This window comes from Pavona decussata, unplaced genomic scaffold (genome assembly GCF_977016875.1).
Source record: "Pavona decussata unplaced genomic scaffold, jaPavDecu1.1 SCAFFOLD_96, whole genome shotgun sequence".
NCBI classification, from domain to species: domain Eukaryota; kingdom Metazoa; phylum Cnidaria; class Anthozoa; order Scleractinia; family Agariciidae; genus Pavona; species Pavona decussata.
Genome location: NW_028145513.1, coordinates 362,626 through 377,173, shown reverse-complemented (window position 1 = coordinate 377,173; position 14,548 = coordinate 362,626). Strand labels below are relative to the sequence as shown.

The window sequence follows — 14,548 nt, the reverse complement described above, 5'->3', positions numbered from 1 at the left end:
GAAAAACGGAATCCTGCAAAGCTCCTATAGCTTGTCGGGTGCGAAATTTGCTTTTTAAAATACTTGTTAATAAAACAGAACAGAACGGAACGCAACGGAATCGGAATGAAACGGAACAAAACAAAACAAAACAAAAAGAAACGATCTCCTGGCTTATCTGTCCCTCAATTATAAATAACATTTTTCACAGTCTGATCGGTGGAGAAAGTCAAAAGGACGCGGCCTCGGAAAAACTGAAAGGGTCTGACACTGCAATTTAATGAACTAGTGGTACATGTCAGGAATCAGTGTGGTGAAATATACGCTCGCGTGTTGCGTGACGTCTCGCGAGCGTGTTCGTGGTCGACCTTCTTTCATCAATGGCGATTATGTTTCGCCGAAAACAGCTACTTTTGACATGCTTTTATTCTAATCACGCTATTCTCGGTGACATTCCACTCTGTCGAAGATGGCAGGATTTCATACGATGAAAATCTTTGTCGGATTTTTCTTCGTTTTTGGCGCTCAATCGGCGGATCATTATGAACGAAGAACGCGTTCTTCACACAGATCCTCCCTCACTGATACAGAATTGAAAAACAAGCTTGACTCCATCATGTCATTGATCGGCAAATTGAACGGGAAAATTGAAGAGCAAGAACAGAGAATAGCGGTGTTGAGCAGGAAAGTGACAAATGCAAACATAGAGTGTAGCAGATGGTGTAACAGAAATTCGACGAAAGGTACGTTAGAATACTATGGCCTTCAAGTAGTGTTGTTCCCTATTCCGCTCTCTCAAGTATTGTTGAACGAAAGACAAAACCTGGGTTGCAAGAAAGATTGAAGCGACAGTGAATGGTATTTGAGCGTTTACTTTTTCCTTTTTCCTTTTTTTTTTTGCTGTAAACTAAAGGGTTGAAAGGGATTGCTTACGGCCTAGAATTTTTTCACGATTTCTCCCCCACTTGTGCGTGATCTAAGAAAAAATTTTTATACCAGCAGCTTGTGTTTAGATGCTTGATGAATAAACTGGTTTGGAGCCAAAAGAAAAATTTAAGCAACGAAAATCCATTTATGTCATGTTAAGAATGCCAGTTATTTTAATGCCCAAGTACAACTGCGTTAATCCGAAAGCTGATCCACTGAAGACAATCAAAGCGGCTTATCGATGAGCATGAGAGGGTCGCTTCGTTTGAGAGTAGGTGGATTCCGTAAGCTCAAGTTATTGCGTTGCTGATGTCAGCTGTCCCAAAGACCACGTGGAAAAGCAGCATATTAAAGACGTAGAATAATGTTTACAGGGCAATAGTCAATGCCTTTCTGACCAACATCAGAACAAAAGAAAACACAATATTCTATTAAAAAAACAACAACAAACAAACAACAACAAAACAGGGGCGCTTTCCGTTTCTTTCATATTTTCGGTTGGAAAATTCCGGAAACTTTCTTTTGTCAAATGGAGAGGTTTTTATCCATTTATTCCAAACTTGCAATCTCATTGGTAGACCAAAACACTTACGTGATGTCGCAAAGATGTCGCAAGAAGACAAAATGAAAATGGGAATTTTTTGCAAATGAACGGTAATTTCCGTTCTGACCGGTTCGAATGGAAAAGGCGGAGCGAGTGCCTCCAAAGGTCATCCGTTTGTTCCAGAAAATTTCCGTTTGATCCGCGCGTACCATTTCAGCATTGGCAACCGGTTGAACCGAAACTTTTACCTAAATGAAAAGCGCCTCTGGTGTCCTACTCCATAACCCGTTTTTCCACTGGTTACAATAGTTTTGTGTGTGGTCTTTGCCTGTAGTTCCACGTGATTGTGTTGACGTGTACAACTCTGGTCGTCATAGAAACGGTATTTACACAATTGATCCTGATGGCGAAGGTGCCATGGAAGTGTTTTGTGACCAGGTAAGTGCGCATGTCACATTTATATCTGAAAGCAGTTATCTTTATGTTAAAAACGATGTGATGGTTTCAAAGACTGATCAAAGAGTAAATCCTGGTAAATTTCGTCAAATCTTAATGCTATATAAATGTCAGCTAAGTTAATCATATCTGTCTTCACCTATACTATATGAAAGTCCATGCGACTGGCAATTTGTTTTAAAGTAAATTGTGTTAAGTGTAGTGCTTACGTTTTAGTGTGTGGAGAAAATCCTCACAACTGCGCAGGACCGATTTCAGGCGCCTGTCATTGTGGTTTTTGTTCATGTTTTGAAGCCATAGTCGGTGATTTCTCAGGACGAAATTTTAGTTGTTGTAAATTCTACTTTGTTAAGTGATACAATTTTTGCCTCAACATGCAACAGACCACAGACGGAGGTGGTTGGACGGTTTTTCAGAGGAGACTGGACGGCTCGGTTGATTTTTACCGTGAATGGGAAGACTACAAAGAAGGGTTTGGTACGACTGGAGGTGAATATTGGCTAGGACTGGACAACATTCACCGATTGACCAATCAGGGAAGAATGCTGTTACGTGTGGATTTGAGCGGAAAAATGTTAAACTCGGCGCATGCTCTTTACAGGGACTTTGTGGTCTCCAATGAAAAGAGGAATTACACTCTGGGGCTTGGCTCTTACACAGGTCAGCGGTGTTCAAAATTAGCTCTTTCGCTTTCTTGATACACACACGTGCTTCATAATGTAATTTTTTCCCACTTTTGAGTCTGTGAAAACAGATTACCATAAGCCTTACAAGTCATGATCAGTTCCCAGTTTAGAAATAAACATTTTGCAAGCCAGAGTTGAATTACAAAATTCACGCACAAAACGTTGTAGCCTATATCGCACTTGGGAGCCTTTTACAGGCTAAAACTACTGACGTCATTTCAATTACATTTCCTTGTAAGCTTCACTTTTGAAAGAGCAGGACTGAAAACTTTTTATTCTGGTATTTCTGGCATGAATTCGGTGCCTATTCGGCAGAGTTGGTACAACTGACTAGAAAACAAGCTTTCTTTCTTTCTTTCTTTCTTTCTTTGTCTGTTTTTCTCTTTTAGGCTGATATTCCAGTCTTACATTAATGATTATTTTAATAAATAAAACAATTATCTGATTCTAGGGACCGCAGGAGACTCTCTGACATGGCATAGTGGAATGCAGTTCACAACACGTGACCGGGACCACGATAAATCCACGGATGGAAACTGCGCGCAGTTCTACAAGGGAGCGTGGTGGTACAACGCGTGCCTATCCTCAAACCTGAATGGCTTGTATTATCACAATCAACAGACAACCTACGCGGACGGCGTGAACTGGAAAACTTGGGGCGGACTTTATTACTCGGCATCTCGAGCTGATATGAAGATGAGGCCGATGGGATTTAAGGGAAGACAATGACAGGTCAATTTTGAATAAATCCTCTCGCATCCTAAACCAAAGCTACAATGAATCCTGGACCCAGTTGTTCAAAGCCCGATTCAGCTAATCCTGGATTAACGTGAATTTTGATGCGAGTTTAATTAAAATCAATAAAGATTTTCCCAGAAGATTTTTTTCCCTCAGTTTTGCCTTAGACTTTTCTTAACCTTGAGCTTGAAATTAGCCTTTTAAACCATTTTACAATGCGACGCACCTTACCGTGGCCACCTAACAAACTTTTTTTTACAAGTTAGCCAACAGGGGGAGGGAGGCACTTCGGGTTGAGTTTTGGAAATCGTATCGTCGCACCATATTTTGCCAGGATTGTAGCTTGGGTCTCGTATTCTTTGAATCTGACTTGAAATCCTAAGAGCGTATTCTTTTTGTGAAATTCTGACTATTCTTGTTCCTGTTTAGGAATAACAGATAGAATAGACAATATCCGTTCCAAAAAACCTTCCCAAAAGAACGCAATTCTTCTAGTTTTGAGTTAACTGTATTCCGTTAATTTCCCTATAAGTATTGGGGGCAAAATGACCGGAATACTATGCTATTCGGTTATTTACGAAAACGTTGACGGAATAGGTTCCAAAATAATAGGAATACCTTCTATTTCGTGTATTCCGAAATAATCCCAAAGAACGCGCCCTAAAATGTGTGGCAGTTTTTAAAAGTGTTCTTTCAGGCTTGATAACGACGTTAAATTGTTAAAAATACCATTTCATTCCAAAATTTGGTCGGAAATCTTGGAAACAATGGGTGCTTACCATTTACGCAAACCATCCGGATGGAAATTTTCGGCATAAATACGAAATTATTTAGCTTGTCTTAACAAAAGATGGATAACATGCAAAATGTATGAATATCAGCTGTAAGTCCCGAAAGGAGTAATAAAAATGCATCACCTTGACCAGAAGCCCATAATTTCAGAAGTACTCCAAATGGAATGATGCGTACCATTTGATTTTCCAACTGGAATTTCTGGGTTTTCCATGTAAATGGTAAGCGCCCAATATTTCAGCTTCCGACAATTCAGGATTTCGTTATTCAAGTTATCAAGTTCACTGTAATTTTTCTGTGCGTCGCATTTTGGATTTCATGACGTTCTCGGACCAGTCTCTCGAAGCCTTCCCAAGTTAAAGGGGAAGTATCACGCGAAGTCGATGTCATTTCAGAACCCAAGAAATGTTTATCCTTAACAGAAAGAAAAAATTATTACCTAGTTTTGTTATAAATTATCACGCCAGTGCAATAAAACTGTTGATTAGTGCCTCTGGCCAGAGACAGAGTAGGTTGAAATGGATTGAAACTTGAAAAATGTTAGGCAAATGTTTATCAAGTTCTCGCATTTTTGTTTCCAAAATGAGCTAGAACAGATCCCGAGTTTATCCTTACAAGAATTGAGTTGATTTCTTTCCTCTCGTTGATCTAAAATTATTTTGTAGCTAAGTTAAGGTCTTATTTCTGCATTTTCAACAAAAGGGCTCAAAAACCCCATGGCACTTCCCTTTTAGATGTATTGTAGGTATTGCTTCTTAACAACAGGCTATTGTTCAGAAACTACATAGGATACAAATCAGTAACTTGGAAGGGCTTGGAGAATATGGCCCCAGTATAGCCACCTAATTTTTCACACAAAAGAACTTCTGCTCCCTGACGATGTTGGAAGCAAGCGATAATCAGTCTGACGCCCATAATTTGGAACGTTACCGTTAAATATTATTTCCACTTTTTAAAATAAAATTTTGATTTTAAACATCATTTCCAATAATTTAAGAAGTAAAATAGAAGCACGCAATTCAACATCGTTTTCATCATTACCCGTTTTTCGTCATGTTGTGATTACTCACACAGTTTACATTTGGCGTTTCTCGTAGTAAAAGGGAACTGTTGTCGCGGAATAATAAGAACGTTGCAGTCGCTACCAGAGCCTATCTTTATCTTTAATGACAAAAAACGTGCAAGTTTTAGCCCATTGCACGTACCACATTGTAAAGAGTCGATGGGAGAACCATTAAATTGCCCCAACATCAATGTCTCAGATTATATGCTTTGTAAAATCTTGAAAGAATAGTTGATATTAAAATCCATTCAGGTTGACAAGCGAGCTTTGCTGTGGTGTATTTTGTTTTAAGTTAAAGAAACAAATCGTCGCCAAGTTTTTTCTCGGAGGCGCATTAGCACTATAATCATGGTGCAACACCGGAGGGAAGGCGAGTTTTGCTTACTCAGCAAAATAAACATTTCCATCAGCTAGGCTGTTACGTCAAATTTTAATGGCTGCTCGTTTAGTATACAAATGGTTATTAAAAATGCTTTTTGTACAATACCTGTTTGTACACAGTCTACTGATTTCTGTACTAAAGCGGGTTTAATTTTAATATCAAAAGCTTTCTACAAAATATTAACCCTGTTTATCAGTATTGAACTGCACATTGCTGGAGGGCCTTATCTTGTCACTCCAAGGGACTAGAGGAGGGAACCCCAAGGCTTTCTCTCTTTGGAAGAACCCGAACGAAACTGTTGATTCTGGGTCCTCGAAAATCTGGCAAGATGTTATGTGTTGAGTACCTGTTATTTAGGGCCCCATTAGGCCTTAATTTTGTAGGCCCTTGCCATAGAGCCCCTCCCCTTTGAAACCCTGGTTGATCGAATCAAACAACTGAGACTGGGATGAAGTCTTAAATTAATTACAATTAGAATGAAGATTGACGAGTAGTACTTTTTCTTATAGTGCTGTTTTTTAGGTTGTACAATGTGTTTAAAGTAGGGGTCTGTGGATGAATTCACAAATTAGACAAGTATGACCATTAAATCGGATGCTGTTGTTAAGATCTTTGTAATGTCCTGTTTTAGTCATAATTAAATGAAATTCAGAAATTTTGCGTCAGTTTCTTGGGGTTTGGTGTTTAGCACACTTTAGAGTGAAAAGATCAAGGCTGAACCAACACGTGATGGCAGTTTGTCACTTTGTACAATACTGTATACTATACACTATGCAATGAGAAAATAACACAAACTCCTTCATTTAACAAGAGAAAATTTACCATACGCCCTGGATTAAGCACCTCTCTGAATAAGTGTTTTGCCCTTTTTTGTTGAAAACAAACTTGAAAATAACCTTTGAAACAAGCCAACGAGAAGGTGACGTTGTTGCAGGTAGAGCACCACGGGTAATACAACCGAGGAAATAAGGGATCACGAGTAAAGTAATTATACTGCCACTGACAAACAGTTTCAATTAAATTCACAAACAAAAACAAAAACGAAACAAAAAGTTTGAACATTTCAGTCAATATTGGCCTTTGAAGAAGATAGTGGAAGGAACACTGATTCCTCAATGATTCCTTAAAGTTTTCAAAACAATTGATACAGGCGAAAACATTACCAAAATACAGAGAAATAAATGTACAAAAAAATGAGGCAAATTATATCTTATGGAAATAAAGAGTGGTTAAAGGCTATACCTAATATATTCCCTGCGTTCAAAGTAATAAGTCATTACGATATAGTGCTGCAACCCTGATTAAACAGTTCCCGGATGTAAAAAGAAAACATTTTCAGTTGACTCGATAAAAAAGTCTTCTGTACTAAAAAAAAACTATATAGTAGCATAGATACCAGAGAAGTTCTTCGCGCTCTAATAGTTTCTTGCTTCATGTTGGCTTGGAGGGGGTACTCACGGGGAATTTAAAAATAGACCCCTAAGAGCTAGGGGAACTAGAATCTCGTTTTGTGACCGAGGCTCCAAATCCTGTCCACGCCTTAAAGGTAGCGGGCCTTAAAAGCAGATGTGTTTCTTTCTACTTTTTGGGGTTTTTACCCAAAAGGTCTCGAGATACGCCTAAAAGGAACAGCGCAACTAAATAAGCATGGAAGGTCTATCTTGCGCACAAGAAAACTCTGGTAGCCAGTTTATGTCCTGAGAGATCCAGAAAGTGACTGAAACTGGTTGGTCACCGAATAAAGTTGACATCGAGTATGCTGTTTCCATCGGGGTCACACTACAAATTATGAGCTTCTATTTTCTAAAGTTTACAGTATTCTATCAAATTAAGCAACAGCAAATTAAAAAAAAATTGTCTTCGGTCACACTGCAGTTCAATTTTCATACTTGTACCTGCAATGAATGAGAGAGGAGAAACGTTAGAAATTAGGAAAAAACTGACGCTGCATCAGTAATTAAAACTCTGCAAGGTGCTAAGTTTAAAGATAATTCGCCGCTTTTCTTCATCGTGTTGTGCAGCCCAAGTAAAATCGCTTGAAGAAAGCAGAGGAGCTGATTGGTTGGACTGAATTGAACAACAAGTGTTTGACGGAAGTTCCAAGTTAAATTGGAGTGTATCAACCCAAAAAGCAAGTTGACAAAAATACGGACTGGTGCAATTTTTAGCAACTGTTGATGCGTGATTCACCGACATTAACTTCAGTACAGTTGTATGCCAAAATGAAGTTGCTTACTAAAGTTCAAGGGGGGGGGGGGGGGGGGAGGATTGTGAGGGCGTCTTTTATAAGAGGAAGTGTGGATGATAACTCACTTGTGTATGACGCCATGTTTTTCCTCGATCTTGCCCATGACTTCAGCGTCGGGAAGGAGGATTGTGCGGAAACGCTACAGAAAAAAGTATAAGTTATGTTGCCATTCTGGTGTTGATGATAAAGAAGAACTTAAGAAAAGACGCATCATCACCAGCCGTCGACTAGGCTGCGATGGAAAAGGGTAAATGAACAAAAAAATGTTTCACTTATTATTACCCATTAAAGGCAAAAGTTGATTTACCAGGATATTTATTTCGATGGAATGAGCTCAGACTGGAAGGCATGACACAGAGGAAGTAAAACGACATTGAGTGTGTTCACAACGGCCATATTAGAGGAACGAACAATAGAATAATTTTCCTTTGGAAAATATATAACTTTTATTTTTATGCATATATCTTTTATTGTTTAGCTACTCCAACATTACGTGATTGTTTGGCTTTGAAATGTGAAGTGATCGTGTTTGTCCGTGATAGCGATCTCTAAATATGTAAACAACGATTTTCTATAAAGGTATACGTGACTTGAGAATTTAGTATTTAATCATTTGTGATTTGTGATTTTGCAGCCTCCCTAGTCCTCCCCTCGCGGATACTTCCTTATTTACTCATACTTGGATAACGTTCCACTTGGTAGGGAAGGGCTTTCAAAGTCATATCTTCTTGCAAAAAGTATAGATTTCACTTTGTACTTAATATGAGTATATCAGAATAGGTTAAAGTTGTTAATCACACGCGAATATGTTGCATAATCAGAAATTAATTCCCTTCCCAAAATAGTCTGTCAGTTTGGAATTTGCGCAAAGCGAAATAGCTGCAAGGACACCTTATCTTGAATAAAGTAAATTGCGGGCGACTGTAAACTGAACTTTTCTTATTATACACTTTTGAGTCCCCTCTCCTCTCCTGCACCATCCCCAATACGCCCTAGTCCTTTTCCGACACGTGAATCAGTTTGGTTCTCACCTCAGAAAACGTTCCAGTCTCCAGTTTTAGGTACCGGTGAAGGGCATAGCCGGGAACACAGAGGATGGAAACTATACACAGCATCCACCCAATGAACTCGGCCCATGGAGGATACTGATAATCACCATATGATATGCCAGTCCAGTCCACGCAGAACCAAATAAAGATCACCTGAAGTTAAAAAAGTAGAATTGAGCATATGATCTTGAGCCTTGCAAAAAGGATAAGCATAATTTTTTAAAAATGATTTTATTGAACAAAATTTAGCACAAACAGAACAAAACTTTACACTACTCTACAAACAATACGAGGTAAAATATTACAAAATACTTGATGCTTACGTGGAAAATTCTCTTTACATGTTTGAAGTTATTGTTTTTTTATTAATTAATCAATCGAAGGGTAATTGAATATATTTATGATATCACTTAAAAGAAACATACATTCTTTACATGAAGGAATATATAACATGAACATGCATGCACGTGACCTTATGAACACACAAAATAATACAACACACACAAGGATGACAGAAGACGCGCCAGTGTGGAGTTGAATTTGTGAACAGATTTGTTCTTTAGATTTGTTTGTATAAGCATAATTTCCGTGTAAGTAAAATCGTCCATTTTTCTTGACATTAAAAGATACGCATGAACCACTAATGATTTCTGACCGAAAACGTATTCAATAGGCCACTTCCGAGTTGTTTTGCACCTCATTATGAAAACGAGGCTTCGTGCATAACAGTTATATCACTTAGCCTCGCTTTCGCAAAACAAATGGACTATTGGGCTGCGGCTAGATGAAACCTGAACCGGCAAGTTTACTTGGGCAGCACCTTTTCAATACTAGGTTTGGGTTCCGCCAGATATTTAGATGATCATTTTTAGCGCACCAATCGTTCGGATTTCAAAGTGCTATGGAATAATCCATAAACTGAACGGAAAAGGCGGGATTTCGGTTGAATAAAAGGAACACCAACAGATTAATTGCATGTAGACTTGGGAGGGTACCCCTCAGAGGTTTGGGTAGTGGTGTGCCTACTCAAAACCGTAGTCCCATTTCAGTCCAAAATTATGTAATGTTTAAAACACGAGCAGCAGTGTTTTATCGGGATTTAAAACCACGAGGCGCAGCCGAGTGGTTTAAGACCCAATAAAACACGTGCTGCGGTCTTGCTGCGTGTTTTCTGAACGGCTTCAAAAACATTCCTGGAAAAGCGTGTGTCAAGAGACTTCATAACAATGTTGCTTTTGTGAACGCTGGAAATAAGCTTACGAGAAAAACATTTAACACCGCATACTAATAAGGAGGAGGTTTTATCAGGTTTTAAAACCACTGCACGTGATGTTTTATCGACCACTTGATGGGTCAATGGGCTTATGAATTATTAATGAATTTTTGAAGTAATTTTCCCATGCTTGCTTTCAGACCCGTCCTTTGAAATTCACAACCGGCTACAAACCTGTTTTCAGACTTCAGACTGAAATCATTAAAACCTACATCCATTTTCACACCATCACACCAAAACATGATACCCCTTCCCCGGAGATGGAGGTAACTCAGGATAAAAAGTAAATGCTCACCCCGATGATTAAAGGGGAGATGTATTTCCAGCACAGGCGATAATACATGTTGGGACGGTGGCCGATCATGTTCTCTATGTCTGTGCAAAATCGCTCGGTTCCTTTGAGGAACAAACAACAACAGATAAATTACTACCATTCATTTGTGTATTTCCTTCTTTTGACAAACGCAAATGAAAAGAAGAAGAAGAAGAGGAAGAAGAAGAAGAAGAAGAAGAAGAAGAAGAAGAAGAAGAAGAAGAAGAAGAAGAAGAAGAAGAAGAAGAAGAAGAAGAAGAAGAAGAAGAAGAAGAAGAAGAAGGAAGACCAGCTTATTAAAAGAAGGTAAATAATATTTTCTAAAGGACTTAGCAAAATGCTTACATCTTTTCTCCAGTCTTGATATAAAACGCAAAACTGTATCACTTTTTATTTATAAATGCTGCAATACAGGATCCGAAACCTCAAGGGAAGGCTGGTTAAAGAAAACCTTTAAGTAAGATGGTCACAATCTGTTGGCTTAAAAACGATCACCTCTCCTTCGACGTCCGCACGTAGGTTCCTCCTCAAGGCAGACATTTATCTCGGCCAAAATCACAACTTTAAAGTGAGACGTTTAATAGTAGTTTATTCGCTTGGTAACTTAAGCAGTTAATTAGGGACTTTTAAGACAAATCAAACGCGTCCCCCTGGTGAAGGATCTCAGTGATTCTGTTTCATACTGAGCCTTGTTACTCACCATAAAACCAACCAATGCCAATCACCTCGAGTAGCGCAATCAACACCAGGGAGATTCCTCCCGCCTGGTAATCAAACATCTGAAACACATACATCCCACCCTAGTAAAGGAAAAAAGAAGAAGGGAATTAGCCAAAAAAAACAAACAAACAAACAAACAAAACAAAAACCAAACAAACAAAAAACTAATATTATACTCTTATACCAGGCGTCAAGTTTGTAGCCAACCAACAGACCAACCAACCAACCTACCGACAATCAACCAGCAACACAGGAAATTGCTGCAGAAGAGTTTTAATTTCAATGGTTACACTGTAGAATTTCATCCGCTAATTCAAATATTAAAAACTCAATCCACACCACAATAGGAGTACTAAAAGAAGGCACTACTTGATAGCTTCCTATCGTTGCAATTTAGAATTTCATCAAAATTGTAAAAAGTTAGTTTTATATGGAAAAGAGATCGAGAGGAAAAATATTTTGAGTAAAGAAAGGGGAGAACAAAGACAGCAGGGAGAGTACAATTTGTTATGATGAGTAATGTGCGGTTATTTGCCTGCGTGTGTAAACAAAACGGAACCGACCACGATTGTGAGCGTAATTTGTCACACATGATATCAAAAGGTAATCAAATGGTATAGAGTGTGTGCACGGCGGCCATGTTGGAGGACTAAAACAATAGAAGATGTTTGCATAAAAATAGAATATATTTTCCACAGGAAAATCATTGTATTGTTTTGGTCCTCCAACATGGCCGTCGTGCACACACTCTATACTCGTGAAATAAAGAAATAATATCACTAGCGTTTTGTCAAAATTATGGTAATTTGACAAAACGCAAGTGAAATTATTTCTTAATTTCACTCGCCACCATTTGATTTCATGTACGAATCCTCTAAAACAATGTAGCTTGCAGATGCAAAGTACATCATAAAAACTTGACAAGTAGGGCATGATATTCTTTTTCGTTTCAGGCTTACCTTAGTCACGTGAGCAAGTCCCAACAAGTAGGAGACGATACAGAAACCCAAGGTAATGACGGCCTTGTATCGGCGGAAGCCTGGTTTCCAGTCAGCCAGTACCGTGGTACAAGTCTCAACACCCACAAACTGAAAGACAATTTAACAGTCCGTTTATATGAAGTAGGTAACGCATGAAGCTGTAAAGATATTTTCCCACTTTTTGTTAAAGCGTGACTCTGTTAAAATAGGTCTGAAACATCCGAACATCCTTTCCAGGGAGATACAACTAGTGAAACCTTTGACAGAATGCTTTGAAAACTACTGGACGACTGTAAACTAGTCATCGAAGCTTAACAAAAGACCAGTTATTGTATCAAAGTTTAATTTGCAGTAGCAACAGCAACAACAAAAATGCAGACAAATATCAAAATTTTCAGGGAAGTAACATGTACAAAAATATCAATGATTAACAAAATTAATTAGCAATAACATATACATACAAATTAGCAAAATAAGGTTTACCTGACTGTCCAGTCCAAGGTTAAACAGCATGAAAAAGAAGATGAATGCCCAGAAGGGTGAGGCGGGCATTTGTTTGATTCCCTCAGGATAAGCTATAAATGCCAAACCAGGACCTAAAAAGAAAGAGAAAAACCCTATTTACTAGTCTTACATTCCTAACACATCTCTGAGGAGACCTCTCAGTACAAGCCCGGGGGTTTCTTGAGGTCTCCTCGCCACTTCTTACTTCTTTTTTTGCTATTATTATTTACTCTAAACTTATGTACGATCCTAGTCTATTATTCACTGTAACTTTCTATGTTTGTATGTGGTGGTGAATAAATAAATAAATAAATAAATAAATAAATAAATAAATAAATGAATAAATAAATAAATAAATAAATTTATGAGTCCAGGTTATCAGTCAAGGTTATCAATCTAGCAAGTAATGCGTTCTACCGAGCGACACACGTACCTCCTTTCACAACGTCTTCGACGCTGACATTTAACACGTGACCCATGTAACCCATCATAGTGAAAATCACAAACCCAGCGAAGAGACTCGTACCACAGTTGATGAGTGAAACAATCAGCGTGTCTCTGCAAAAATATCAAAACAGCTATTTGAAAGTGACCTATTAACCAGGCTGCATAAGGAAAGCCGAAGAACCAATCTGAAAATTTTTATACTGGGATAGATATAGAAGTAACAAATGAAAGAACACCACAACGGGAAAATAAAAGATACACGCAGCCACCGGAAAGTACTGCCCAACGGAACCCAGCGGCTCGTTTCTGTGAAAGAGCTGTTCGGAAGGCCTTGCGGCCGCCTCAGAAATTTATAGAACTGCAAAACATTCTTTTTGTTGTCAGAGGGACTAAAATGTCGTTTAAAATGAGGAATGAGGCCAGCTAACCTTTTCGGAAATCTAACAGCAGCTGGGAAATTCGGAAAGACTATTGTTTAGAAACAACACATGATACATCTTATTTTATGAAGGCTTCGTGGATCTGGGTCCATGGAGTGTTTCCTAAAACTCTCTGCCACTTAAATTTTCTGCAAACAGTACGAACAGATCGAACTGTATTAGCGTATACAAACATGCCTTTAATTTAAAAGAGGCCAGAAAACAAGGTTTTTTAGTATTCCGTTGTTGGATGCCCCTTGATAGCTTTTATGGCTGACTTACTTTTCACAGTTGTTGTGGAATTTGTTGTAGCTGCCGTATGTTATGAGCCCGCCAAAACCAATACTAAGTGAGAAGAAAATCTGACCAGCCGCTTGCACCCACACCTGTAAATAAATGATTTATTTTTTTTACCAAATAGCCCTTTTCACGGTTGATTTTTCTCATTTGCATTACAATGTTATCCAACGTGGATGCGAGGCAATTTCGGGCTAAAACTACAAAATAGCCCGAAATTGCCTCACATACATGCTAGATTTCATTGTAATTCAAATGAGCAGAGTCAACCGTGAAAAGGGCTATTAAACGTATAAAACAAACATTACAATGTAATTTTATATCGAGCCATTTTCTTGGCTAATAGACCCTTATCTCTTGGCGGCCATGTTGAGTCTCGGGTTTAATAAAAAGCCTTGTTTTCACACGGCGAGCCTCGGCCAGACGTGAATTCAGTGCGAGGCTTGCCATGCAAATTAAAGCTTTTTATTCTCCTGCATGAAACTCAACATGGCCGCCGTGTGATAAAGGTCTATTGTAATACGAGTCTCGGTTATTTGGATGGAACAGGAATGGCACATCACCAAGGACTGTCCAATCAAATGCAAGTACGTGGGCTCACTGTTACTATTTAATTTGCCTGAACTGTTAATTTCGGCCTCCTTGCAACGCCATCTCCTAACTTAACTTTCCAGTTTTTAAAACATGTGTACCCAATTTTCCTGTTATTACTCCTGAGAAGTATGTTTTTC

General features: G+C 38.6%; 2 protein-coding genes across 3 annotated transcripts in view; one reads left to right on the top strand and one right to left on the bottom strand.

Annotated features, from left to right (window-relative positions):
• Positions 1-354: 354 nt before the first annotated feature.
• On the top strand, positions 355-3,485 carry LOC146472781 (microfibril-associated glycoprotein 4-like). The gene is made up of 4 exons (XM_085118998.1): positions 355-722; positions 1,785-1,888; positions 2,290-2,566; positions 3,044-3,485. Exons 1-4 carry the CDS (start codon positions 449-451, stop codon positions 3,319-3,321), a joined length of 933 nt encoding a protein of 310 aa, XP_084975124.1. The 5' UTR covers positions 355-448; the 3' UTR covers positions 3,322-3,485.
• Positions 3,486-5,596: 2,111 nt separating this feature from the next.
• The window catches only part of LOC146472778 (sodium- and chloride-dependent GABA transporter 1-like), a 37,929-nt gene continuing 28,977 nt past the window's right edge, over positions 5,597-14,548 (bottom strand). For both annotated transcript variants that reach the window (XM_085118990.1, XM_085118989.1), the window contains exons 7-15: positions 13,803-13,906; positions 13,088-13,212; positions 12,634-12,746; positions 12,130-12,258; positions 11,151-11,250; positions 10,433-10,533; positions 8,847-9,017; positions 7,881-7,954; positions 5,597-7,462 (exon numbers count right to left, since the gene is read on the bottom strand). In XM_085118990.1, coding sequence (XP_084975116.1) covers positions 7,444-7,462; positions 7,881-7,954; positions 8,847-9,017; positions 10,433-10,533; positions 11,151-11,250; positions 12,130-12,258; positions 12,634-12,746; positions 13,088-13,212; positions 13,803-13,906 — 936 coding nt within the window. In that variant the 3' untranslated portion in view covers positions 5,597-7,443. The remainder of the gene's footprint in view (positions 7,463-7,880; positions 7,955-8,846; positions 9,018-10,432; positions 10,534-11,150; positions 11,251-12,129; positions 12,259-12,633; positions 12,747-13,087; positions 13,213-13,802; positions 13,907-14,548) is intronic.